Genomic DNA, 27,972 nt, shown 5'->3' on the forward strand with positions numbered 1-27,972 from the left:
TGATCAAAGAGCAGCAGCTTAGAGTGGGACAGAGATGGGAGGAAGTCATTCAAACAAACGCAAAAGTGTTGTGAGTAAAATTATCTATAGTATAACTAGTAGTTCTGTGAACAGTAGACCTCGCGCTCAGTAAGTTACATTGACCTGTTGTTATGTTTTCTCAAAAATTAGTGAATAATTTATCAATTTAAAATGTCTAGAAAAAATCATAAATAAACATAGAACCTACTGTCCTATTGTACCGTGACGTGTCGTCCCGGAATGTGAGTGTGAGCGCTGTTATCAGGTCTGGCTGCAACTGTCTACAACGTTGATGGAAAGATACATTTTCAAGATGGTCTATATTTTTGAACGGATAGTATTATAGTCAACTGTCTACTAACGATGATGGAAAGATACATTTTCAAGATGGTGTATGTTTTTGAACGGATAGTATTATAGTCAACTGTCTACTAACGATGATGGAAAGATACATTTTCAAGATGTTCTATGTTTTTGAGCGGGTAGTATTATTAATAGTCCACTAGACAGCTGATTTATGATGAATACCGTAACTCTAAAGGTGCGTACAGATATACGCGCCGCGAACATGAGCAATTCACTTTTAATCAGCTGACTAAATCTGCATTTTCACAGAAACGGTAAGATACAGATATAAAAAGCTTGGCATCAGCTGATAAAAAGTGAATTGCTCATGTTCGCGGCGCGTATATCTGTACGCACCTTTAAGTCTGATTTTGACGGTAATATTGGCGTTCAAAGGAGACTCCTTTTCTTTTTGTGTTATCATTGAAATGCAGAATTTCAAAAAACTGTGTGTAACCGTCGACGCGAAATTCAAAAAGGAACATACCTGTCAAATTTCATGAAAATCTATTGCTGCGTTTCGCTGTAAATGCGGAACATATGAACATAAATATAAACATAAAGAGAAATGCAACACCGTCGACTTGAATCTTAGACCTCACTTTGCTCGGTTAATGAAAGGAAGTACTGGCTTATACACGTACGGGATGGAAACCTATGTTCGACGCATCATCACGTCTGAACTACTGGACTGATCAACTTAAAATTCTGCATATAGATCGAATAATTTGTTAAATAATCCTGCATTGTTGAGAATCTATCTGGCAACGTTGCATAGCTAGAGAAGGATAGCGCTATCTGCTTTGTCGAATGATAGACAAGGGTAGCAACACCAATGTTAATCAAATTCAAACCTTAATTAATTAGTTAATCAAACCTTAATTAACTGAAGATGGTTAGCGGCCTATTTAAATTTCTTCAAGATTTCAGTAGGTCAAGTTCTTAATTGGACCCTTTCGAAACATGTGTTTCCTACAACTATTATACAATAAAAATGTATCTGTTTTTCATCTTCCAATATAATTTTGATGAAAAGTGCTGTTTGAATAATTATACAAATAAACGGATAAATACAGCTATTAAAAGAGTTAGATGGGTGATTGGTGCCCTGTTCACCAAAAGGGAGATTATTATCATCATCATCATCTTCTTACAAGGATTAGGCTCTATTGGCCTGTACCGGCATCGATTTCTTCCTTGGTCTTCCTATGCCTCGCTTTCCTTCGGGTTTGTACTCCCATGCTAATATTGGAAGCCTATTGGATGCCATTCTGAATAAATGAGTAACCATTTTCCCGATATTTCTTCAGAATATCCAATAGCAGTTCTACATTCAATTCAGCTCGTATGTTGTCATTCCTTATTTTATCCAGTCTACTACAACCTTTGACCGCTCGTAAAAATCTCATTTCAGCAGCTTGTATACGAGATTCAGTTTGTCTGTTTAAGATCCATGCCTCACTACCGTATGTTTATTAACGGTATCGCCATTGTTTTGTAAACTTCACTGGGTATCTTGTCTCGTTCGCCTCCCTATAGCTCGTCTTACAGTGCCACAGACCGCACTGAATCTCGCCACTTTTTCACCAACATCTTCATCCTTATCGAATGAAATGCGGCATCCCAAGAAGCTGAAGTCTCTCACTTGATCTAATGTTTGATTGTCTATCAAGATTTTTGATCTGACTGGCCACTTCCTCTGAATGCCATTATCTTGGACTTTTGAGGTGAGATTTTCATGCCAAAGTCCAACCCAATTTCGTTTAACTTGGAAATAGCATATTGTAGTTTATCTTCAGTGTTGAAAATGATCACAGTGTCGTCAGCATATAGTGAAGAATTCATAAAAACATTATTGCAGAGCTCTATCCCTACGTCAACATATCGATATTATTATCGGGAAATTATATTACGTGAATAGATGATAATGTCGGAGTCATAGAGTCAGATTTAAAATAGTGACCTCTAGATATCGATCTTCGAAGATTACGCTTGACAGGAGACTGAAAGATGCTGGGGTTGAAACTGAAAGAACCTCAGTCTGAGTAAATATTTTTATGTTGTATAGAAGTAGAAATGAATGAACAATATTATTATAAATTGAAAATTAATATGACTAGGCATACAAATAGACAGCATATCTACAAAAAACGAAATTTGTGAATCCATCAACTTTATAAATGCTTCGCAAAAAATATATGTTTTTTTCTATTAGGTGCACAAGGAGGTCACGAAATGCATACATGGATGAATATAGAACCAAAGTTTTTGAATATAATCAAGAAGCACATGCTAGTCAGGATGATATTTTCAGAAAATATTTTGTGGTAACTGAGAGAGAAGTGTGGGCATGCATGAAAGAGGGAGTAAGTTTTTCAAATATATCTGAAAATAGAAAACTTGTAAGTCAAATTCATCAATACCATAGAGAAACAATATCATAAGTAGATATCCCATGGTATAGGGCGTTCATGTCGCAACTTTTACTGTTATCTCAAGCTGATAGTCCAAGTAATTCTTTCCTGTGAAGATTTATGACGCTGGTAGTCTCTCATATTGTGCCCTTCATACACTCTTACCCGGTCAAAACAGTAAAAATCGACAATAGTCGACAGTAATCGGCTTGAGATAACAGTAAAAGTTGCAACATAAACGCCCTATACCATGGAATATCTACTTACGCTATTGTTTCTCTATGTTAATACTCAATCACAGAAAAGTGTGATAATGTTAATAATTTCTAGAATTTCATAGTTATTAATCTGAGTAAAAGCTCCCATACTAGTTCTTCTTCTTCTTCTTCTTCTTCTTCTTCTTCTTCTTCTTCTTCTTCTCCTTCTTCTTCTTCTTATTCTTTTCTTCTTCTTTTTCTTTTTCTTCTTCTTCTTCTTTTTTAGAATTGACTGTCAGGAAAAGCGTGTTGAAGAACTGTACAACCTGATCATTTCAAGATTCTTCTTCTTCTTCTTCTTCTTATTCTTCTTCTACTTCTTCTTCTTCTTCTTCTTCTTCTTCTTCTTTTTTAGAATTGACTGTCAGGAAAAGCGTGTTGAAGAACTGTACAACCTGATCATTTCAAGATCCTCCAAGTTTTTGTCTGCAAATATCAGTGACGTGTCGTCAGCATATAGAGTCCACTTATACGTATATATATATATATATATAATATATATATTATATATATATATATTTTATATATAGACTCATACGTGGTTTATCATTAATGAAAATGAAACACCTCCAGTATAGGAACGGCAACAAATGTTTCTAATTTAATTTTAATATTATTAATCAATTTGGGGGCTGATAGGCCTATAGACCAGTAACGATAATTCACCACTTTATCACACTATTCCCAGTAAGTCTAGAATTATTTATAATTCTATAATTATTCTATAATCATAGAATCTTTTAATAATTTTTTCATTATTCTATAACTATTTCTGCCTATATTCTTGAGAGCAATTCAATTTGCTAGCCATAGTTCTATGTAAGCTTTATTTATGTAATGATGAACCAACATCGTCCCAATAGTTGGGGGGGTTAGGATGTTGATTCTTCAAAAAATGTTTGTCATGGTCATAAGATACTGAACTCCTAGAAAAGGTAAAGTTTTATGCATACTGTAGCATTACGAACGTGATGATAGGTCGCATCACCAACGTGATGATACAGTACACAATAACCTAAACTTAATACCGTATCCAATTCATTCAATGTTAAGTGTTTTCATGTTTTAATTCATAAATGTTGTGCGAAATGACATGATGTGTGTGAACAGTTAAGGGAACCCTACAAAGTTACTCCAGTGAGAGGTGGGACATGTTTTATCCATTACCTCATCACCCCACATACTTTAATCATTAAAAATTATACTGTCAATTAGTTTGGACCTCATAGAATCTAGTGAGGGACTTCTGTATCGAATATATTCTATGTGAATAGAGATATAGAGTCTAGAAAACATCGATTACGGAATTTTGAGTAGAGAAAAGCTTAATGTAGTTGAGGTTTGTGAGAACAGATGGCAGTGATAGGCGGATATTGATTTGTGAATTGGGCTTGGTGACGTTCATTTCATCCTGTGTCTCAGTTCATCCAGGATCAGGGGGGTGGTCAATGTTTTCATTGCCTGTTTTTATTATCAGAACATTTTAAAGGAAACTGATATATTGTCATTAAAAAGCGAGAACCTAACTCCCCTTACTACCCTTTTATATCCAAGACATAATCAAACAAAACCTTTTGGTGGTGTTATTCATTTTGTACTGCATTCCTACTTCTGATTATTTGTTCCATTGTCTGAAATCATAATGAAATTGATTGTGATTACAACATATTGCCATTCAGAAACAATAACCCTAACCTTCGTGTTCATTGTCTGAAAACATCAGACATTTTTTAATAATATCAACATATTGCCATTTAAACGCAAATAGCTAACCTTCCAAATCTTTCCTCCCACCTTTAAAACGTTATTGAATAGAAAATTTTAGGTTATGTTCATCTAATTTTATAGACAAGACACATTGGAATCTAGCTGATCTGAGGAACTCCCCCTTTTGGGCTATGTTCATCGAATAACCTTATAGGCAGGATGATATGAAATCCCGAGGAACGGAGACCCTCCCATTTCGCTGGCTCCCTCTTAAATTCTTTTGAGTCCTCACGAATGAAACGCAGTCACTAGTCCACGTTTTTCATTCTTCTTCTTCTTCTTCTTCTTCTTCTTCGTCTTCTTCGTCTTCTTCTTCTTCTTCTTCTTCTTCTTCTTCTTCTTCTTCTTCTTCTTCTTTTCTTCTTCTTCTCTTATTATTATTATTTTATTATTATTATTAATATTTCAATTTATTTAAGCACTGAGTGTATTATGATTGTAATGTAATTTGAAGAAATGAATAAATTGAAATTGAAATTGAAATTATTATTATTATTATTATTATTATTTTATTATTATTATTATTATTATTATTATTATATTATTATTATTTTATTATTATTATTATTATTATTATTATTATTATAAAAACAATATAGAACAATCATGTGGTACCCTTCTTGTTCAAAACATTTCAACGACTAGTTTAAATAAAATGGGTTTTACATGTTTTTATTAACTGTAATAAAGTAGCCCATACAAGTGGAGTAATTTTATTAATGATAGATTATCGATTTGAATTTCAAAATTTGAAGTAAATACAAATTGGCACAATAATAAATTGTTCTGTCTTTAAAAATAACGTACGAATACAATTTATTATTCTGTGATAGTTTACAATAATACCATAGCCACCTCTAATACAAGGCTCTGGCCTACGATATTGCAACGTTGCAGTGTAGGCCTACAATCTAATTGACCGAGCGAAGTGAGGTCTAAGATTCAAGTCGACGGTTTGGCATTTCTCTTAATGTTTAAATGTTTATATGTTGCGCATTTACGGCGAAACGCGGTAATATATTTTCATGAAATTTGACAGGTATGTTCTTTTTTTAATTGCACGTCGACGTATATACAAGGTTTTTGGAAATTTTGCATTTCAAGGATAATATGAAAGGAAAAAGAAGCGTCATTCATACGTTAATATTAGAGTGAATATCATACTATAGAATAATTTATTATTTATCATAAATCAGCTGACAAGTGATTATACAGATGTGTGGAGAAATCATTCTATTGCTGTATTTCCATAAGGTCTACAGTTTCAATCAGGTACTTGTGGATGAGAATACTGCGTGAGGTCTACTGTTCACAGAACTACTAGTACATGATTGGTGGAAAAGATCAGCTGGTATTTTTAAAAATCTTTTTCGCCAATCATGTACACATGACAGCGATTCATGAGCGGTTTGCGCTCGGTTATGATAAATAATTACTAGGTACAACATCTATATACTCAATCTTCATATCTTAATCTATGTACTCAATCACTGTATTACTCTCAAAACATATATTACTGCTCTGATCGAAACCGCTCGGTTGACTGAAGACATGTGTACGCTCTCATGCCTGCTCTAGTATATCGAGCCGCCCGACAACCGAGCGACAACCGAGCGGTTGGACTGGAGACTACAACCGCCGCGATTCGCCGGCGACTAATAAAACCGAGCGATGCATGTGTACGGCACCATGTGTTTCCCTATACCTGGCAATCGCTCGGTTGGTCAACCGCGCGACAACCGAACGTAAATCGCTGTTATGTGAACAGGCACTTAGATTGTAGGCCTACACTGCGACGTTGCAATATCGTAGCCCGCGGTCTTGTATTAAGGTGCGTACAGACTTTCGCTCTGTTCCGCAACCGAACGTCACTCCAGCAGAGCGATTGATGATCGACCGGGGAGCAACAGTGGTTCGACCGGGGAACGCGAGAAGAGCTTACATCTTCCGTAACGTTCATGATGGGTGCGTGGGCGGAACGACTGTGGTTCGATGGAGGAACGAGGGCGGTATGAGGGCGGTACGAGGGCGGAGCGTGCTCGGTGCGGGTTGGAAGCGCGAATATGTGTACGCAGCTTTAGAGGTGGCTATGATAATACTCACACCAAACGTCTACCTTCTTCGAGAAATTAGGCATGCGTATTCCCGATCATAAAAGTCTGTCAAGTAACAGTAACATCCTATGGAATTGCCATAGCCCTGAAGAACTAAGAAATATTCAAAAAAAACAATTATTTTAAATTATTTCCAGTTAACTTTCATTATCAAAATATCATCTACTTCATTAATAAAATAGACCAATAGGTAATAGACGATAAATATCGATATAAATAGTTTATAAAATAGTCGATATTAATAAGAGCTCCCTTCAACAGGATAGTACCCTTTTTAATTCTCATGAGGAAAGCGATGTATTCTTCATGAGGATAGTACATAAGCTCCATGGAACTACAGAAATAATTGGAAAGATTTTTTATTACGATGGCATGGAGGTTGAAAGAGTTCCATCTCTGTGGAATAAGGACAGAAAGTCAGAGACTGTTTCCGTCACTGAAGTCAAGTACATTAGACTATCAGACTTCAAAATTATGAGATATGGTGAGTGTGATAATTCAAATTTTGAATATTAAATTTCTGTTGATGGTATTGTAAACGTCCATACTGGATGGATTCTCGAATGTCTTAAAATTGTTACAAGAGCTGATCTATTGAGAAAATGAGATTGCTACACAATAATATATTCAGTATAATCTATTATAGTGAAATTCACTGAAATCTTATTCGAAACTATAATTTTTCAATTTTTTACAAATGAAACATGATAATAATTAAATTATTCAACGAAAAAAAATTTGAAATGGTGACCGAAATCATTCTATTGCTGTATTTCCATAAGGTCTACAGTTTCAATCAGGTACTTGTGGATGAGAATACTTCGTGAGGTCTACTGTTCACAGAACTACTAGTACATGATTGGTGAAAAAGATCAGCTGGTATTTTTAAAAATCTTTTTCGCCAATCATGTACACATGACAGCGATCCATGAGCGGTTTGCGCTCGGTTATGATAAATAATTACTAGGTACAACATCTATATACTCAATCTTCATATCTTAATCTATGTACTCAATCACTGTATTACTCTCAAAACATATATTACTGCTCTGATCTGCTCGAAACCGCTCGGTTGACTGAAGACATGTGTACAATCTCTCATTTTCTTAGTATTAAGCGTATTATTTAGTATTATTTCTTATTTCTTAGTACGCTCTCATGCCTGCTCTAGTATATCGAGCCGCCCGACAACCGAGCGACAACCGAGCGGTTGTAGTCTGAGACTACACACATGACATTGTAGTCTGAGACTACAACCGCCGCGATTCGCCGGCGACTACTAAAACCGAGCGATGCATGTGTACGGCACCATGTGTTTCCCTATACCTGGCAATCGCTCGGTTTGTCAACCGCGCGATAACCGAACGTAAATCGCTGTTATGTGAACAGGCACTTAGATTGTAGGCCTACACTGCGACGTTGCAATATCGTAGGCCGCGGTCTTGTATTAAGGTGCGTACAGACTTTCGCTCTGCTCCGCAACCGAACGTCATTCCAGCAGAGCGATTGATGATCGACCGGGGAGCAACAGTGGTTCGACCGGGGAACGCGAGAAGAGCTTACATCTTCCGTAACGTTCATGATGGGTGCGTGGGCGGAACGACTGTGGTTCGATGGAGGAACGAGGGCGGTATGAGGGCGGAACGAGGGCGGAGCGTGCTCGGTGCGGGTTGGAAGCGCGAATATGTGTACGCAGCTTTAGAGGTGGCTATGATAATACTCACACCAAACGTATACCTTCTTCGAGAAATCAGGCATGCGTATTCACGATCATGAAAGTCTGTCAAGTAACAGTAACAGCCTATGGAATTGCCATAGCCCTGAAGAACCAAGAAAGATCCAAAAAAAAAACAATTATTTTAAATTATTTCCAGTTACTTTCATTATCAAAATATCATCTACTTCATTAATAAAATAGACCAATAGGTAATAGACGATAAATATCGATATAAATAGTTTATAAGATAGTCGATATTAATAAGAGCTCCCTTTAACAGGATAGCACCCTTTTTAATTCTCATGAGGAAAGCGATGTATTCTTCATGAGGATAGTACATAAGCTCCATGGAACTACAGAAATAATTCAAAAGATTTTTTATTACGATGGCATGGAGGTTGAAAGAGTTCCATCTCTGTGGAATAAGAACAGAAAGTCAGAGACTGTTTCCGTCACTGAAGTCAAGTACATTAGACTATCAGACTTCAAAATTATGAGATATGGTGAGTGTGATAATTCAACTTTTAAATAATTTTCAATTTCTGTTGATGGTATTGTAAACGGGATGGTTTCTCGAATGTCTTGAATTTGTTACAAGAGCTGATCTATTGAGAAAAATGAGATTGCTACACAATAATATATTCAGTATTATCTATTATAGTGGAATTCACTGAAATCTTATTCGAAACTATAATTTTTCAATTTTTTACAAATGAAACATGATAATAATTAAATTATTCAACGAAGAAAAAATTTTAAATGGTGACCGAAATCATTCAACCAGCATTCCTTATAGATAATACTAGCACTTCTCATTCAATTGACGCTGACAGATTAAATTGAATCTCAATATACTTTGAAAAAGAAAAATTGATTTCATGATTGCTTTTATCATTCCATAGATGAATGAATAAATAAAAATAATATAAATCTCATTTTCAAGTGAAAATGGCATCAATGTCCGAAGCATATGTTGTGAAAAAATAATTTAAAGGACACTGAGATCTATATTTATATTTTTATCTATATTTCAAAGTAGTCCTAAAGAAAAAAGACAATGAATGAATAAATTATTAGTAATTGATACTGATTAATAGGAGTTATGCATATGTTTGCTAAAACATAATTTATTATTTTTTCAAAAAATAACTGAATTTATATCTCATTAGCTGCTTCATGAAGACACTTCTAGTTTGCATTCATTGAATCATTATTTTATCAAGTTAATTAACAATAACTTTTTAAATAATTATTGTTTAAACGTATATCATAATCATACCAGGCTATAAAAGCCAGCTAGTATAGAGGTGTAATAATAGATTCTTATTTACTAATAAGTTAATAACAAAATTTTTATTTCTCCGTCCTTATAGATTCTATTAGATTGAACGGAACTTATCATATACATGATGAACATAAAATATGTGTTCGTCAAGTTCCGTTCAATCTAATAGGATATATAAGGATTAAGTTATTAACATTTTGTTAATAACTTTGGTGTAGCCTAAACGAGGCTTAATACTGTGAATGACAAACTTGGTATTAAAATATTGACGAAATTGTCAACTTCATTCGAATAAATTCTGTATTTTTAATCTATTTGATAGAAATAGAATGGATCTTAGAAGTAACCTTCCACTTCTTTTCACAAAACAGTAATATTTTAAGAATTAATTATAAAACCATTAAAAATTCATTCATAAGGTTGAAGATAGTGAATGTTTTTGTAATTTTTCTGGCTTCAGATTTATCAAGTTTTTTAATATTTTTCAATTTATTAATGCATTTTCAAGTGTAATAATAATTTGTTTCATCTTTCTGATCAACCGATACAAAATTTTTAGTATAATGTATATTTGGACTGTAAATTTTTGTGATCTTTATAAAAGTGTTTTCATAACCTCATTTGGACTATTTTTATCAAAATTAGGGAGAGGAACAGTTTTGGGTTTATCCTGTTGATTCTCTCCCAATCATTAATTTGATGTTGTGATTAAGGAATGTACTAAATGTAAATGTAATAAATGTAAAACACTATGAATTCTAGTAGATTCATCCCATTCTATTTCTTTTTCTATTGAAGTAGCCCTTGGTCATCATAATTAAAGCATAATTCGCCAATTAAACTCCATGATGCTATGATAACAATGTATAATAATATTATAATGTTCACCAAGTTTATAATGAGTCTAAAAAATAGTTGAAGATATATATAATATGTACACGCTCCTAATGAATACGGTAAGGATGAAGATCAGTTCATAAATTCATATGTTAGAATTTACACTATGAACAGAGATATTGTGGAGTTTCTCCATAATATTGAGGTGAAATGAAAACGATATTGTCAGTTCGACATAATTAATTTGAGCCAAACTTGAGTTTCGATGCACGAAGGCATCATCTTCACTTTTCAGTCTAACCATTAGCTTAGCTTAGAACATTTCAGTCTACATAAGCAAAAGAGAGGACCACTGAAGATGATGCCTTAGTGCATTGAAACTCGAGTTTGGCTCAAATTAATTATGTCGAACTGACAATATCGCTTTTATTCCACCTTAGTTCAATATAATGCTCTATTTTGTTTGTTCATGGGTTCATTCTCTTGCCAATCACTTTGAACTTTAACTTTCCTCAGTAAGAACATAACCTATTTTTTGGACATTATTCATTATTTATCAAAATTTGAGAACAAAATAGTTTTGGGCTATGCCTGTTGTTCTATCCCGATCATATTCATATGATTTGTTATTGTATCAAAAATAAATCTATACTTACTTGAATCTATTATGATTAAAATAATATATTAAGATAATATATCAAATAAATAAGATAATTGCTGGAGTGTGGTGGATTATAGTGTATAAAATATATGATAATTGATGAATCATATAGCCTAGTGTCAATAATTCACAATTAATTCTCATATTCAATCCTTAAATTCTCAGATGGTTTTGTTGAACTATTGGATCCATCCTACGATATTGTGGACAGAATAAGGTAAGACTATAATTTCACTAGAATTGGGTGGATAAAAAATAATGAATCAACATTATCATAATATAACTCATACCTACAGAATGTTTAAAAAAGGATGGAAATAACTGAGATGTTGCATTATTCAAATGCTACTGAATGAATTATTATTATTAAAAGAAAATCCAAATTGAATGCTGTATATTCACCCAGAAAACTTCTTCCTGGGCTGACAAATAATTTTTGAATAGTAGCGCTTATCGAATTTCCATCTAGCTGTTTACCCGCCTGTTGTCGATATTTGCAGTAGCAGAAGTCTTCGGGGTGAATTACAGCATTCAATTTGAATTTTCGTTTAATAATAATTGATGAAGAAGAAGTTTATTAATTTTTAGTCTATATAGGTGTACTATTGAACTTCTATTATATTAATAAAAGGAGGAATAAGATGATTTATTTAGGTGTATAAGGTGAGATGAAACTCAAAATATATCTTTAGATAATTTTAAATTGAAAAAAACCTGGTGAGTATATTGTAATCACTCTGTCGTTTGTCTTGAAATTATGATACTATCAAATATTGGACACAAAATAATTCTGTGAATTTGGAAATTTTCTCACTTTCCAGGTATTTTTTTAATTGAAAGTATATCTTACAAATAAATACTGAACCAATTTGCTTCAGAGAAAAAATGCCTCTCACATTAGTGAGCGCTTTCGGACACTAGGCCCTTCATCAACACACATAGCTGCTATGTCGTAATTAATTGTTCAAAAGTGAATATAATTCGCGTGCAAGTAGGATCACAGCTTAAAAAACAATCTGTAATGCTTCATTCACACACACACATTCTTACCACTTTCACTCCAACAATAGCAATTAGTTAATATTTGAAATTTATTGTAAACTATTGTAATAATAAAATACAGGTACCGAAAAATTTAACTGCAATTTGAATGCTCATATCCCATATATCAACATGATCCACTTGCTTCATCATTAATTCTGATGGTAATTTAAAGGATACTGAGATTTTCTTACATTACATAAATAATTAGAATTTTATTGTAATCTAATTCATTTTTAACATAGACAACGTCAAGTTCATACAGCTGATAATTTAATATCATACAATATATAATATAAAAATTATATCACACATCGTAGAGTCGAAAGTCACATTTCACGTCAATTAGGTAACAATACTGTATATATTAACATTCAAAATGCATTTAATCTGTATGCTTTTGTACTCCGGAGCGAAGTTCGGTGCCCGTAGCCCGAGGCCCGATGTCCGATGCCCGGATATTGTAGATAGTCCAGTCAATATAGACATAAAAAAGGGGGTGTGCTTGCAATTTATATTGTAGTTCTGATTTTTTAATATATTATTTGGGCAGTGGCGGTTCTAGGCCTAGGCTGGGTAGGCGGCCGCCTACCCAGTTTTTATGAGATTTTTTTTAAATTTTTCATGTAAACCTAAAAATGTTAAATAAACAATTTTTATATTTATTAATACATCTTCATTTAATACCTATATGCTTTGACGTCTTTTTTACATGAATTACTTAAGTAGCCCTACCCTAGGTCTATGAATAGACCTACAGTATGATAAGTTTTGCCTACCCAGTTTTTTATGTCTAGAACCGCCACTGTATTTGGGTACATAAGAAAAGTCCAGAACCAATTTCTCCATGCAAAATTTCCTTGTGCTAGATACAGAGTATCTAAATACCAAAAACCTCGTAATATCAATGCAAAATATCAATGTGAAGACTACAGTATGTAGTTGGTGATGATGGTTGAAGCTGTAAATTAAGTGTTTTTCACAATACAAGGAGCATTGTTGTTAGGTGTACCTGGAAGTCGATATGAGATAGAGTGCTCTACCTGATCTCAGATTGTAGAGCACAAAAATACTCCCAGAGGGATTTTGAATTATGCATCTAAATGGTAACAATCGGAAGATATTGTTGATCAAAAACTAAAATTCATCAAAATTGATTTTCTCTTCAAATTTCACTCATTTTTGAAAAATCATAACTCAGTATTCATTGGAGATAGAGAGTTCCGAATAAACTCATTTTATTTAGAATTTCATAATCTAGAAAAAAGGCAAGAGCAAATTTTTCTGTCCGATTTGGAAGATTTGGAAGAAATAGCTGAAAACTGGAAAGTGAGCCGAAAATACGAGGTTTTTGGGCTACCCTGTTTCTAGCACAAAGAAATTTTGCATGAAGAAATTGGTTCTGGACTTCTCTTATGTACCCAAATGATATATTATTAAAAAATCAGAACCACAATATGAATTGCATGCACCAATGTATATAGTGACTGGACTAAGAGTAATATGGATAAATCTGACATTCATATATCATATATATCACAATAAATTCATATCTCGTTCATTATATATTTAAGTTCATTCATCACAATACATTTTGATTTTCTATATTCAGTATGCTCAATCCAATAGAAGTTTTCCAAAATGACAGAAAGTTGAAAGATAGAAATCTTCACAAAGATAATGTTGGTGCAAAGGGAATCCACTATGAAAAAGTTGGCTCCAAAGGAGATAAGTGGTCTGTGGGATCAAATCCTGAGGAGACTGTTGGCACGGATAAGCAAATTGCTGTGTGAGTTTGTTTTTTTTACATAACTTTTGAATTTTCTTTTTTTTCAAATTGGTCATAATTACACAAAAATTTGGGGAAAGTATGACGGTTATACAGAGAAATTATTAATAATAATATAGTATATTATATAGTATAATGTGGAATTATCAAGAAATAAAAAATGACTTAAAAAAATAACACACAAGCACACAACTTTCCTTGCCGTTATGAAAATTGATCACCTGACGCTAGTGTTCACGCGCATCAATTCAAGTCTACTATTCAAAGATCCAAGCCAGCTGGTGACAGGGCAATAACGCTGGAGACACACGAGGTCTGCTAAATCTCAAATCAAATCATTTATTTGCCATACAATAAATACATATTCAAAACATAATAAAAGAAAATACATAATTTTATAATCAAAAGTATAAAATAATTAAAATAAAAATTAAGCATAAATAATACCAAAATCATAATTAGATTCTCAATGGTAATCCGGCATCACCAGCAAAAGGAATCAAGCCTTGCCCGCTGGTGAGAGTTGCAATCAGCTAGTTACATTGGTTGTTTCCTAGTTTTATACAATAATAGAGAAAAAAAATAATTCACGCTCTAAAATATGTTTTAAAAAAATTAGATTATGCCTTCAATTGAAAAGAAATAGTTTTCTCTTATCCAATTTTTCAGTATTTTGTAATTAATTTTTGCTTCCAGATCAAAAGGCAATTCATTTATGAACCCAGTACTTATATAAATGACCTGTCTTCTAACTACTGTTAGTTTTGTTCTATAAATTTTATATTTATAGGTTGTATTTGGTCTTAAATCATATTGAACTATATCATTTAATGAAAATTTGTTTTTATACTTTATAATATATTTTGCTAAATTTTTCAAGTACAATTGCCTTACAGTATCACATTAAATTCTTCAAATAGCAGATTCGTTGGATGCAATCGAGGTTTATTCAATATTGTTTTTATAAACTTTTGAGTGATAAATAAGTTATTTAAATGACTATCGAAAGCCCCACCCCAGATTGTTATCCCATATTCTAATATGGATTGCACCAAAGCAAAATATACTGTTTTTAAATCCTGAAGTTTGAGTATTTTGTTAATTTTATAGAATTTGAAAGAAATATATTTGAGTTTTTTACATAAATAAGCTAAATGAAAATGCCATTTCAGGTATTCGTCAATAATTATCCCTAGATATTTTAGGTTACTTACATTTTCAATACTTGGACAAACGCAGAGATTCTTGTCTGTGCACTCAGAGTGAAGTTTAATTTTTAAATAAATACTAGGCTTTCCTGCTGCATTTGCTGAGAATGAGACATAGTAGATGATCTTCATAGTAGATGATTTAATATGATCAACAGTTGCCAACAGTTTGCAATTGAAATAATAACATTTTCACGAATTTCGAACTTATTTTCCATTTTAGGTGAAAATGTTACAAAGCATTAATTGTAGAGATTTTCATCCTCAATCTTTTCCAATCAATTTTTTGTTTAAATTGTACTTGAAGCCTGATAATTGGGAATCTAAAATCAATCTTTGCATAGATGGAGCGGAGCTCCTGAAATTTTTACTTATATGGGACTTAAGGCAGTTGATAGAGCTTATCAATGACTATTTTAGGTATAAATTTAATCAAAATCGTTGAAGCCGTTTTCGAGAAAATCGTGAAAAACCACGTTTTTGACAACATTTTCGCCATTTAAGCCGCCATCTTGAATTGCATTTGATCGAAATTGTTCGTGTCAGATCCTTATATCGTAAGGACCTTTAGATTCAAATTTCAAGTCATTCCATTGATTGGGAGATGAAGTATCATGTACACAGACACACATACACTCATACACACATACAGACCAATACCCAAAAATCACTTTTTTGGACTCAGGGGACCTTGAAACGTATAGAAATTTAGAAATTGGGGTACCTTAATTTTTTTTGGAAAGCAATACTTTCCTCACCTATGGTAATAGGGCAAGGAAAGTAAGAAATCTTAGTGGAAAATTTTACTCAACATTGTACAAATTTAAACAACTTGATCGCTGCAGTCCATGTTTCTCTTCTACAGTTCTTATAAGAATCCGAGAACAGCAAGACAAAGATTCCACGATATAGGGGCCTACTCTTAAAAAGGGTACTTGGATTTATTTTATCTATTGTTAATTATTAAGATGACTAGCCCAAACCAAAAATATTATAGTAAGTTAGAATATAATGATAGTAGATAAAATTTCCTTTGTTATCAAATTAATTTAAGTTTGTTTTAATAATTTATGAATAATTAGGTTTGTTTTTTGGTCCTGCAAAATTATTTCTCTTATATGTGAATATTTCCTATTTTATTAGTCATAATAATGTGAAATATTTCTTCTATGTTTGGTTTTGAAGCATCTAAATTGAAAATCTATACTTTGTGAAAATATTAAATTGATAAGCGACTCAAAATTTTGTGAAGTAAACAACTACAAGACTTCCTATTTCAGACTATATAGTCCTTATCAATTTAATATTTTCACAAAGTATAGATTTTTAAATTTAGATGCTTCAAAACCAAACATAGAAGAAATATTTCACATTATTATGACTAAAATAGGAAATATTCACATATAAGAGAAATAATTTTGCAGGACCAAAAAACAAACCTAATTATTCATCAATGTGTAACCTTATCTGAATTTGGGAAAGGAATAGCAAAAGGTTGCCTTATTTTCTCTCTCCCTATCATTTTGATGATGTACTTATTGTATCAATCAATCAATAAAGAATAAAAAGTTTCACTCTTCAGGAGTGAAATGCATTCCTCAATACTCCAAGAAAAGTAAGTGATTTTTCAAATGTTCACAAGTAACACAATGTCTGAACTACAACAAAGTAATTAATATCATTTTAGAATAATGTATTCTGCTGGAAAGTGCTAAGTGTGTATACTTAGTACTAGTTATGCTTAGTTATCAACTAGAAGTTCGTTCTTGTAATTGGAAGTAAAAATCACGAATTTTGTAAATAATATCATACCAAATTGAGTGAGACATTAATGCTAGGCAATGAACTGAACTTTTTTGAATACTAGAAGGTAACCCGTGCTCCGCGAGGGTCCATTTAAAGACTTGACCTACAGTAATCTTGAAGAATTCAAAATAGACCAAAAAACATCCTCGGTAAATTAAGGACCGATATGCAAAATCTCAAGTTAATCAGTCCGTGATGATGCTTCATTCGTAAATTTCTCATCCTGTGTACGTTTATAAGCCTATTCTCTCCTTTATTATATTATAGATTGTACTGAAGTCATGTACCATGAACAATAATGTTATGAATTTTAATAGTTCCATATGTTTTGTCCATTGAGTATTGTTTAAAAATCTACTAAATCTTTGAAAACAATGTTTTCAAGTATGTCCAGATTTTATTGATTTTTTATTGATCCATACAAGTACATCATAAAAATGACAGGGAGAGAAAAAATAAGCTAACCTTGTGCTATTCCTCTCCCAAATATAGATAAGGTACAGTGGCGGTTCTAGACATAAAAAACTGGGTAGGCAAAACTTATCATACTGTAGGTCTATTCATAGACCTAGGGTAGGGCTACTTAAGTAATTCATGTAAAAAAGACGTCAAAGCATATAGGTATTAAATGAAGATGTATTATTAAATATAAAAATTGTTTATTTAACATTTTTAGGTTTACATGAAAAATTTAAAAAAAATCTCATAAAAACTGGGTAGGCGGCCGCCTACCCAGCCTAGGCCTAGAACCGCCACCTTAGGTGACACAGTCCTAAGTAGGTTGTAATGTTGTATGTTATTACATTACATTTTTACATTACATTTATTACATTCCTCAATCACAACATCAAATTAATGATTGGAAGAGAATCAACAGGATAAACCCAAAACTGTTCCTCTCCCTAATTTTGATAAATATAGTTCAAATGAGATTATGAAAGCACTTTATAAAGATCACAAAAATCTACAGTCCAAATATACATTTTACTAAAAAAATTGTATCTCGGTTGATCAGAAAGATGAAACAATTTATTATTACACTTGAAAATGCATTAATATGTTGTATGTATAATGCGCTGTAATTTTTTATGTTCAAAGGTGTACTAGGATAACAGATGACCCTAGACTCTACTCAGGACAGTTTATGCCCAAAATACGAAAAGAGATAATGAGTTATGTGATGCTGGATCGGAGGAGAAAGACATATAAACAGTTGGCTTGGTATCAATTGATCGAATATTTCACAGTGACTAATCAAGAACTGTGGAGGTGCACCATTAGTCAGCCAGTAAGCATTATACTCACTATAATGAAATAAAATAAGACTTCATTAGAATTCATTAATTAATATTACCGTGCAATTGATCTTTTACAAAACTTAACAATAGATAATTAAGTTTGGTTTGTTTTTCGGTAATTCTTCAAAATTATATTTTTAATACAGTACCTGAATATTTCTCATTCCAGTTATAATAATGTGAAATATTTCCTCTATGTTAAGCTTTGAAGCATCTAAATTTGAAAACCAACTCTGTGGAAATACTTAAGTACTGAAAATTTGGTAAATTGAAGAACTACAAGACTTAACCTATTTCGGACTATGTGTAACCTTATCTAAATTTGGGAGAGGAATAGCACAAGGTTTCCTTATTTTTCCTCTCCGTATCATTTTGATAATTTATTTATTGTATAATGAATAAATGAATAATATCTCAAAATAAATCAATGGAAAAACATTTCCCGGGCTGACAAATAATTTTTGTATAGTAGTGCTCATCGAATTTCCATCTAGCTGTTTATCCTGTTGTCAATATTTGCAGTAGCAGAAGTCTTCGGGGTGATTTACAGCATTTAATTGGGATTTTCGTTTAATAATTTCTATTCAATGGAAAAACTTTCCCTCTAGTTGTGCTGATCACTGCTCGAGTTCACAATCAGATGACAATATTGTCTTGTGAGCTTTAAGTTTGTTTGTAGAATTGCTAACTTTATTCTGAAAAAAAATTGTAATTTGATATTTTTTCATCAACAGTCATTCCACCCTTCTCATCATTTCCTGTATATTAGGCTTCCTGATACATATATCTATTGTTAGATTCATTTTTATAACATATAATTAATAAATTTATAGAAGAAACTTGATAAATTGTCAAAAAATTCACTTTATTTTGAAAAAAATACTATTTCACAGGAGTGGTAGAGTGGATTTTTTGTCAATTTTTCAAGTCTTTTCAATTATGGAATAGTTCCACAACATTACTCTAAAAATAAATTTATTCACCACTTACAAGATAGTTTCATTTGAACAGTGATTACTCAACTTTTATGACATCTCTGATATAACAGTGAATTTTGTTAATATCTCTGATATAACAGTGTTAAATTTGTTCACTCAATCTTGTATAGATACCTTGCAGAATTAATGCTCTCATGAAAAAATTATCCATTTTAATCTTTATTAATTTATACAAGTAGGCTACATCATCAAAAATGATAGGGAGAGAGAAAATAAGGTACCGTAACCTATTTTGTGCTATTCCTCTCCCAAATTAAGATAAGATTACACATAGTCCAAAATTGGTTGTCTTGTAGCTGTTCACATCACAAAATTTTCAGCTACCTATTCATTTCCACAAAGTAGATTTCTCATCATTCAATCATCCATTTATCCATTTGTTCATTCAACTTATTCACGCGAACTACCTTTGAAATAGTTAAAATAGATAAGACAGACAAACTCTTCTCTCAACTATTTCTGAAAAATTGTTGGAGATAATAGACAAAAAATGCATCAAATTTGTATGAATAACATTGCTCACATTAATTGCATACAATTGAAAAATTGAGTTGATGCGTTTATAAAAATATAAAATCGATTCTCTTAAAAATGAATGGAAAAAATATTAATAGCATTCCACTGTTATATTTTCTACATTACTAACTATACAGAATATTTCAATACCTCATCTTATTCTTGAATCTAATAAGAATGATCTAATTATATATTATATCATGAATGAATATACGAATATGATGGGCATAAAAATATATTATTTTAAAAATTCGACTGAGTCACTGACAATGCTGTCTGTACAACCGTTTCCTAATGGAATAAAAACACACACATATATCATGAAATTCTACAGTTTTATTCATTTATAAGGTTATAGATGAGTGTTTTTATGGTCATGCACCAAATAAAACTGTAGAGTTTTATGATATATGTGTGTTTTTATTTCATTATGAAACTGTTGTACAGCATTGTCAGTGACTCAGTCGAATTTTTAAAATAATATTTTTTATTCTCATCATATTCGTATATTCATTTATGATATAATATATAATTAGATCATTCTTATTGAAATCAAGGATAAGATGAGGTATTGAAATATTCTGTATAGGTAGTATAATGTAGAAAATATTGCAGTGAAATGCTATTAATATTTTTTCCATTCATTTTTAAGAGAATTTATTCATTCATTTTCAATTCATTATATTATTTTAGTTTGAAATGCTTTGAAGTTCAAAATGTTTTAAATAGAAGGTTACTTCATGTGTTTACAATTAATATATTAGGCCTATGATGATAATGAGTATCCATCACTCTATCAATTATGAATTTATGAATGTGATTATTCATATCATGTTTTAATGTTCTCAGAAGGAAGCTGACAAAATATTTTTGAGACGAGTTACTGAAATCGTAGGAAGAAACCCAGTTGCATATATTGTTTACAGTCAAACAATGGATGTATGGAAATTTCAATTGAGTGTGAACAATCAGACGGAGAGTGTCAAGATTAGAGATTTCCACTACTTTCTTCCGGAAAATAATAAACAAGTTTATTTTTGTAAGTAAACTAAAATCCACTGAATTTTCCAAGAGGAAAATCTCTCTATGATTAGAGATTATGATTAGGGTTGTGTGGCAGAGAGGATCTGGGGTCCGCCCTTAATAAAGGAAATTGATCAATCAATTTGAAAATTTCTCAATTTAATATTCTCTCTGAAAGTTTTCCCTGATGTTAATTGATGATACCTGATGGTTTTGTAAGTCAACAGTTGTGTGGCAGAGAGGACCTTAGGTCCGCCCTTAATAAAGGAAATTGATCAATCAATTAGAAAATTTCACAATTTAATATTCTCTCTGAAAGTTTTCCCTGATGGTAATTGATGATACCTGATGGTTTTGTAAGTCAACTAAAATTCTCTCAAAACTTGAGGAAGTAAATCTTTGTATGTTTAGAAAATTTCTCAATAGAATAATCTATCTGAAATTTTCCCTGAAGGTACCTACCTAATTAGGTTTTTTCTGTTTTCAACTAGTGTGAATGTGTGAAAACCTTTTTAATCAATGAAGCTGCTATTCATTTTAACTTCTCATGAATTGAAATTGGGTGCAGGTATGACTCTTTCACTGAAACACTGCAATCTATTGAACCCTCTGTGGGATACACACTTTTTTCTAGTCAGCACCTGATCAACATCGGTTTGCTATTATTTTGTGTTTGTCACTAGACAAATCAGATACCTTTTTCGGCTCCACACCGTTGCTACCCTAGATCTTTTGTAGGCTATGAAGAAATAATTTATATTTATTTATTGGAACAGTCACAAACACGATATTTGGAAAGAGAAACAGGCAATTGCCCAAAACTTCTTCAATTCCTTGATTTTGGCACATAAATAGTCCAAAGTGAGGTTAAGTTTAAAATTTCTGTTTTCACCAGATTAACACTCAGAGAATACGTATTCGAGATATGACTGATGAATTTTGAATTTCGAAGGGTTGATAAGAGCCGGAAATAACATTAAACAATCCGAAAGTTTCAATAATATTGAAATAAACTTGAAAATTTTGAGCAGAAAAATTATAACTACTTTCACTGCAACTATCAGCTGATTAATATATAATATAATGAACTCCCTACCAGGAATATTCAATTGCTTAGTTATGAAAATGTATTATCTATATAAATAAAAATCGAGCCTCAAATTTCGACATTCAATAACTTTTTCATTTGTGCACCGAATTTGGTGATTTTTTTAGTTGTGTTAGTTCTGTTCAGGACCAGGTTTATGACCTATCAAATTTATAATTCGGCTTCAGGACAATCTTCTACGGTCCTTCAAAGTTCACATGTAATCCTTATGGGAAAAGATTTGTGAGCTGGCCACACACAGAAATAAAAATCTGGTGTGGCGCACTCACACAACTTTCCTTGCCGTTATGAAAATTGATCACTGACGCTAGTGTTTCCGCGCATCTCAAGTCTACTATTCAAATATTTGAGCCAGCTGGTGACGGGGCAATAACGCTGGAGACACACATGAGGTCTGCTATCTCTTCATAGTGAATGATTTAATAAAATCAACAATAATTTGCAATTGAATAATCGCATTTTCTCGAATTTAAAGCTTATTTTCAATTTTAGGTGAAAATGTTACTGAACATTAATTGTAGAGATTTTCATGCTCAATCTACTCCAATTGATTTTTTTTTGTTTCAATTGTATCTGAAGCCTGATAATTGGGAATCTATCTGCATTGATGGGGCGGAGCTCCTGAAATTTTTACAGATATGGGACTTGTAGCAGTTGATAGAGCTTATCGATGACTATTTTAGGTATGAATTTGATCAAAATCGTTGGAGCCGTTTCCGAGAAAATCACGAAAAACCCTGTTTTTGACAACATTTTCGCCATTTTAGCCGCCATCTTGAATTGCATTTGATCGAAATTGTTCGTGTCGGATCCTTATAGTGAAAGGACCTTAAGTTCCAAATTTCAAGTCATTCCGTTAATTGGGAGATGAGATATTGTGTACACAGACGCACATACACTCATACACACACACACACACACACACACACACACACACACACACACACAAACATACAGACCAATACCCAAAAACCAGTTTTTTGGACTCAGGGGGCCTTGAAACGTATAGAAATTTAGAAATTGGGGTACCTTAATTTTTTTCGGAAAGCAATACTTTCCTTACCTATGGTAATAGGGCAAGGAAAGTAAAAATCAGCTGTTTGAATCATTGCTTCATACAACAGCCCGTCGGTACATAGTAGACAAAAGTGTGTTCCGCTCCATAACCGCCCATGTATTTTATTCTAAACGCCCCGACTAAAAACAAAATGACTGTTTTGTGTGTAACCATCCAGCAGTGCGACCTCAGCTTGAAGACATGCTCTAAAGACATTGCTTTGTTTCGAATATTACTTAATTGTGCTGTCTTCGGTGTTCAGAATAAATTGAAAATTATTTATTTTGCAGTAAGAAAATTATCTATATAAAAAAATGCCGCATCGCGCCTCTTCAGGTGTGCATCAAGCTAAAGTTTATCATGAGATGCATTAAACTATTTGGCGGTACGAAGTTCGCCTGGCCAGCTAGTTAGATATAAAATCATGAAAAAATTTAGATTTTCTAGGCGAATATGGTAATATATTTGAGATCATTATCAACAATAAAGTAATGGGTTATCTATCAGTTAAAATATGTATGAATTCAGAGACATTTTATTTTATTTATAAATATATAACTATAGTACCCTTTAAAATAATAAAATAATAGATTAAAAATAAAAATTATAACAAATTGTATTCTTAATCTATTATACAAATTATAACAAATTATATTCTTAATCTATAATTTTATTAATTTCAAAGGGTACTTATATCTATTATATTGTATATCTAACACTTATATAGCCTATGATGACTTGCATCGCAGTCATTACATTTACATTTACATTCCTTAGTCACAACATCAAATTAATGATTGGGAGAGAATCAACAGGATAAACCCAAAACTGTTCCTCTCCCTAATTTTGATAAAAATAGTTCAAATGAGGTTATGAAAACACTTTTATAGAAGATCACAAAAATTTACAATCCAAATATACATTATACTAGAAAATTTGTATCTCGGTTGATCAGAAAGATGAAACAAATTATTATTACACTTGAAAATGCAAGAAACTTTAATTTATAGTCATCAACTATAGATGGAAGAAGAAACGTGGCAACTATGCCGTTCTCACTGACTGTAAAACGTGAATCTCACTATAAGAATTTGAAATTTTTCAGACGGTGAACTGGAGCTTCTAGAGCCAGAAACAGATAAAAACTATGGAAAATCAAACGATGAAACAAGACCAGGAATAGAAATTTACTCGTGAGTAGCCTACCACTATAAAAATAGCATAATAATCTCATGCAGGTTTTTTAAACTGTCAAATATTATCCAGAAAATAATATATTTGCACAGAAATGTGTGTTGAAAAACAACTTTTTCCTACAGTTACGTTGAAAAGTGGCCATTGCTGCACTGATTACAGAACGCAAAGAATCACTTTTCCGCTCTAGTGCGGGAAAAATTTTTCTGCACTCCAGATTTGCAACATGGCAACGCAAAATACTTAGTAGGTTATATGGAGCAACAGTGCAGCAAAATCAAAATGAAGTTGGTAACAGTGACTGCTGTGGCTGCTATAGTGAGCAGAGGTGCAACCAAGCACAACGCGCTAATTATTATTCATTATATATTATAACCAAGGACAACGAGGACTTTAGGATTTTAGGATTAAGGTTTTTATCAATAATAAAATTACACAGAAAAACATTTGATGGATTTCAGGCAATTTTACCCATAATTACCACTTTTCATATTCAATGGTAACTGTAGGAAAAACTTAATGTGAAATACGTGCGCAAAGTTCCTCTGCTGCACTCAAGAAACCATTCCGCCCTCGCCTACGCACGGGCGTAAACGTTTCTTTCGGTGCAGCAAACTGACACTTTGCGCACTAGTTGCACAAATAACTATTGAAAGATATTATAAAAAACTAGAGCAGTTACAAGAAATGTACCTAGAATTCATGTATTCTGGGTACCGGTATTTTGTGTAGAAGTATCTAAATTTAAAATTTATTGTTTGTTCTATTTTGATTTGTAATTTGAAAATAAATGATTTATTGGTGAAAAAATTGTAATGGACATAACCTACATTCTATCTATCTATATCTAATCTATTTGTACGATTTAAGACAAAATTTAGAAATAGAAAAAGTTTTGGGCAATAGCCTGTTTTTTTTTCTTTTCTGTCTATTGTATTATCAATCCTGAACTTTTTAGGATGGCTGTAAATAAGATATCCATAGTCAGGCTGATCGCCAGTATTCGGAACGAATAGGCACTAGCAGAAGAAGACTATTGTATTGTTTGCTCTACTCAATAAATAAATATATTTTATTAAACTTTAAAGTGAAAAAGCACTCACATTATTTGATGTGGCGACGTCCGTTTCGTGCTGGTATCGCACATTTTCAAGCCAGTTCCTGTTTGGCTTGAAAATGTGCGATACCAGCACGAAACGGACGTCGCCACATCAAATAATGTGAGTGCTTTTTCACTTTAAAGTTTTATAAAATTAATAGTGATAATAATAGTGGAAACAAGATGGATAACCAACAACAAATAAATAGAGTTCATTGGAAAAATGTTTTGTATCCTTCCACGTATAATCTGTCATTTTGTATCATGTATCGATAAATATTTTTCGAAATTGATTCAATGATTTTCGACATTGACTAACTCTTATGAGCAATTCTTATGAGATTTATTAAAATGCCTCCAAAAATATAACTCTCCATCAGAGCTTGGAAATGTTCGAGGGTCTGAAAATCAACTGACAATATTTTGAACTTGAAAGTAAGTTTTTATGCAGTACCAATGTTTCATGTATCAAATTTCCAAATTTTTTCAATTTCTTTTTCAGTGTTCCAGTTGAGAATGATGACATGCTACGGCTACCTATTCCGAAGAAATGACCACGGAAATGTTGAAAGGAATATCATATTAGAAGAAATCATCCTTAAGCTGATATCAGAGAATAACCATACATAGATTTGTTATTTTACGCTAAATATAGTAGATATTCATTAAACAGTAGAATATTACCTTCCATCGAAACGTTGTTCTATAACGATGATGATCCTTATATCTCCAACAGAGAATTATTCAAAATTACAATAGAAACATTTGTACCCACCTTTTTGACTTGAAAAATATATTTTATATACAAAAATTTTGGCTCCGACTAATGTTGAATATGTTGTAGTCAATGTCAAATAAAAATCATTGAATTAATTTCTAATTGATTTCAATCAACATTTTCAAATTAACAGTTTTTTGATTGCAAAGGAATTGTCAATGATCATTGACTGCATCTAAAGTAAACGCGTTTAAACTTGAACACTGTTTAAACCATTATTAATCGATAAGCTGACCAGGAACGAATTGAAAGTTTAGTTTAAACGGTTTGAAAATGCATTTTTGAGATTCAATCTAAACAGTCAGCGTTGATTGGAGGTGAAGCACTGACAATTATGGAGTCTCAGAATACATTGAATAATTAACTATCTTGATTCTTCTTGTTAACTGTCTACTTCGCTATCTTTAGAATAAACGCAAAGTATGATAACTTCACAATTTTGTAGATTATTATTTCAAATTGAATTGTTCATGGGAATATCACCAAGAGACGCAATTGCGAGGCTTTGCGAGGGATGTTACTTAGATAATAAAATTGTTCTTAATATGACACTTCAACCACCGGCTACAAATGTGGGAACTTTACCAGTGGACCAGTGGACTATAGCTGCTCTTGTGCTCCTGATATAACCACAGTGCTTGGAACATGATTATTGTAGTCTATATTTCCAACTATGGTTCACATAGTCCATGGAAAAACCTTAATATGTACCATTATTGGTACACATACATTTATGGTCATTGAAGTAGTGTTAAATACTGGAATTATTATATCTTGGACTTCATCACTACAATAAAGGAAGAGAAATTTTTATAGTGGAAGTATAGTGGTGAAAAAAAGAATGGAAACAACAAATGGTGGAATAATACTATTTATTCATGTTCAATAATCAGTAGGCATACATCAAAAATAAATAACTTGATTCATCATGAATGACCACATTATCTTTATGAACACATTCAATCAAGCTCACATGGGTTGAAAACATACAAAACGTTTTATCTTCAAATATGTTTCATTTTTCAAGGTTTTGAAAAATGTAATTAATAAAGTTACAGTAATGTTAGAGCTAGATACGATGATTCACATCTTGTACAAAATTTAATTCGAAAACTAACGATCACAGGTGGAATTTTGATTGGAGGTGGTTGGTAACACGTTTGATGAGGAGTTGTGACGTCATAACTGTGACGTCATAGCAGTGATGTCATCTCTTAGTATTCGGCACCGGGAGGTTTGCTTCGGGCTTCGGCCACTTGGAGCGCCACTGACTTGATGATGTCGGGGTGGATGTTGGGGCCGGATGGTTGGTAACTGCAAAAAAAAATTGAAAATTACATTTTTTGTGAAATTCATTGTTAAATTGGATGTTGTAGAACAACTAATTACTCCCATAATTTTATTTTTAACGAATCCACATTTATTGAGATTGTTGGATGAATTTAAGAGAAGAACAGAAAATTAATTAATCATTCTGGGTTTGGGAAAACTATTCACGGTGGTTAGTTTCAGAGATTTGATCAATATCTTTTACAATGATAACCTTTACAAAATAGTAAATAACTAGTTGAGAATGATATAGTATTTATGAATTATTGAATGAAAAACACTAAGAAATTGTCAAAAAAACACTGATTTA

The 27,972-nt window shown here is 32.3% G+C and overlaps 2 protein-coding genes across 2 annotated transcripts in view; one reads left to right on the forward strand and one right to left on the reverse strand.

The window, feature by feature from the left end:
• Nucleotides 1–27,329, forward strand: LOC111056842. Its single transcript, XM_039438414.1, has 9 exons — nt 1–70; nt 2,582–2,732; nt 7,180–7,402; nt 11,584–11,635; nt 14,072–14,248; nt 18,361–18,550; nt 20,924–21,113; nt 24,368–24,455; nt 26,058–27,329. Exons 2-9 carry the CDS (start codon nt 2,610–2,612, stop codon nt 26,107–26,109), a joined length of 1,095 nt encoding a protein of 364 aa, XP_039294348.1. The 5' UTR covers nt 1–70; nt 2,582–2,609; the 3' UTR covers nt 26,110–27,329.
• LOC120353693 (endocuticle structural glycoprotein SgAbd-9-like) overlaps nt 27,189–27,972 on the reverse strand; it is a 31,401-nt gene continuing 30,617 nt past the window's right edge. Inside the window, exon 4 of the mRNA XM_039438415.1 lies at nt 27,189–27,647. Coding sequence (XP_039294349.1) covers nt 27,548–27,647 — 100 coding nt within the window. The 3' untranslated portion in view covers nt 27,189–27,547. The remainder of the gene's footprint in view (nt 27,648–27,972) is intronic.

This window comes from Nilaparvata lugens, chromosome 11 (genome assembly GCF_014356525.2).
Source record: "Nilaparvata lugens isolate BPH chromosome 11, ASM1435652v1, whole genome shotgun sequence".
Lineage (NCBI taxonomy): Eukaryota > Metazoa > Arthropoda > Insecta > Hemiptera > Delphacidae > Nilaparvata > Nilaparvata lugens.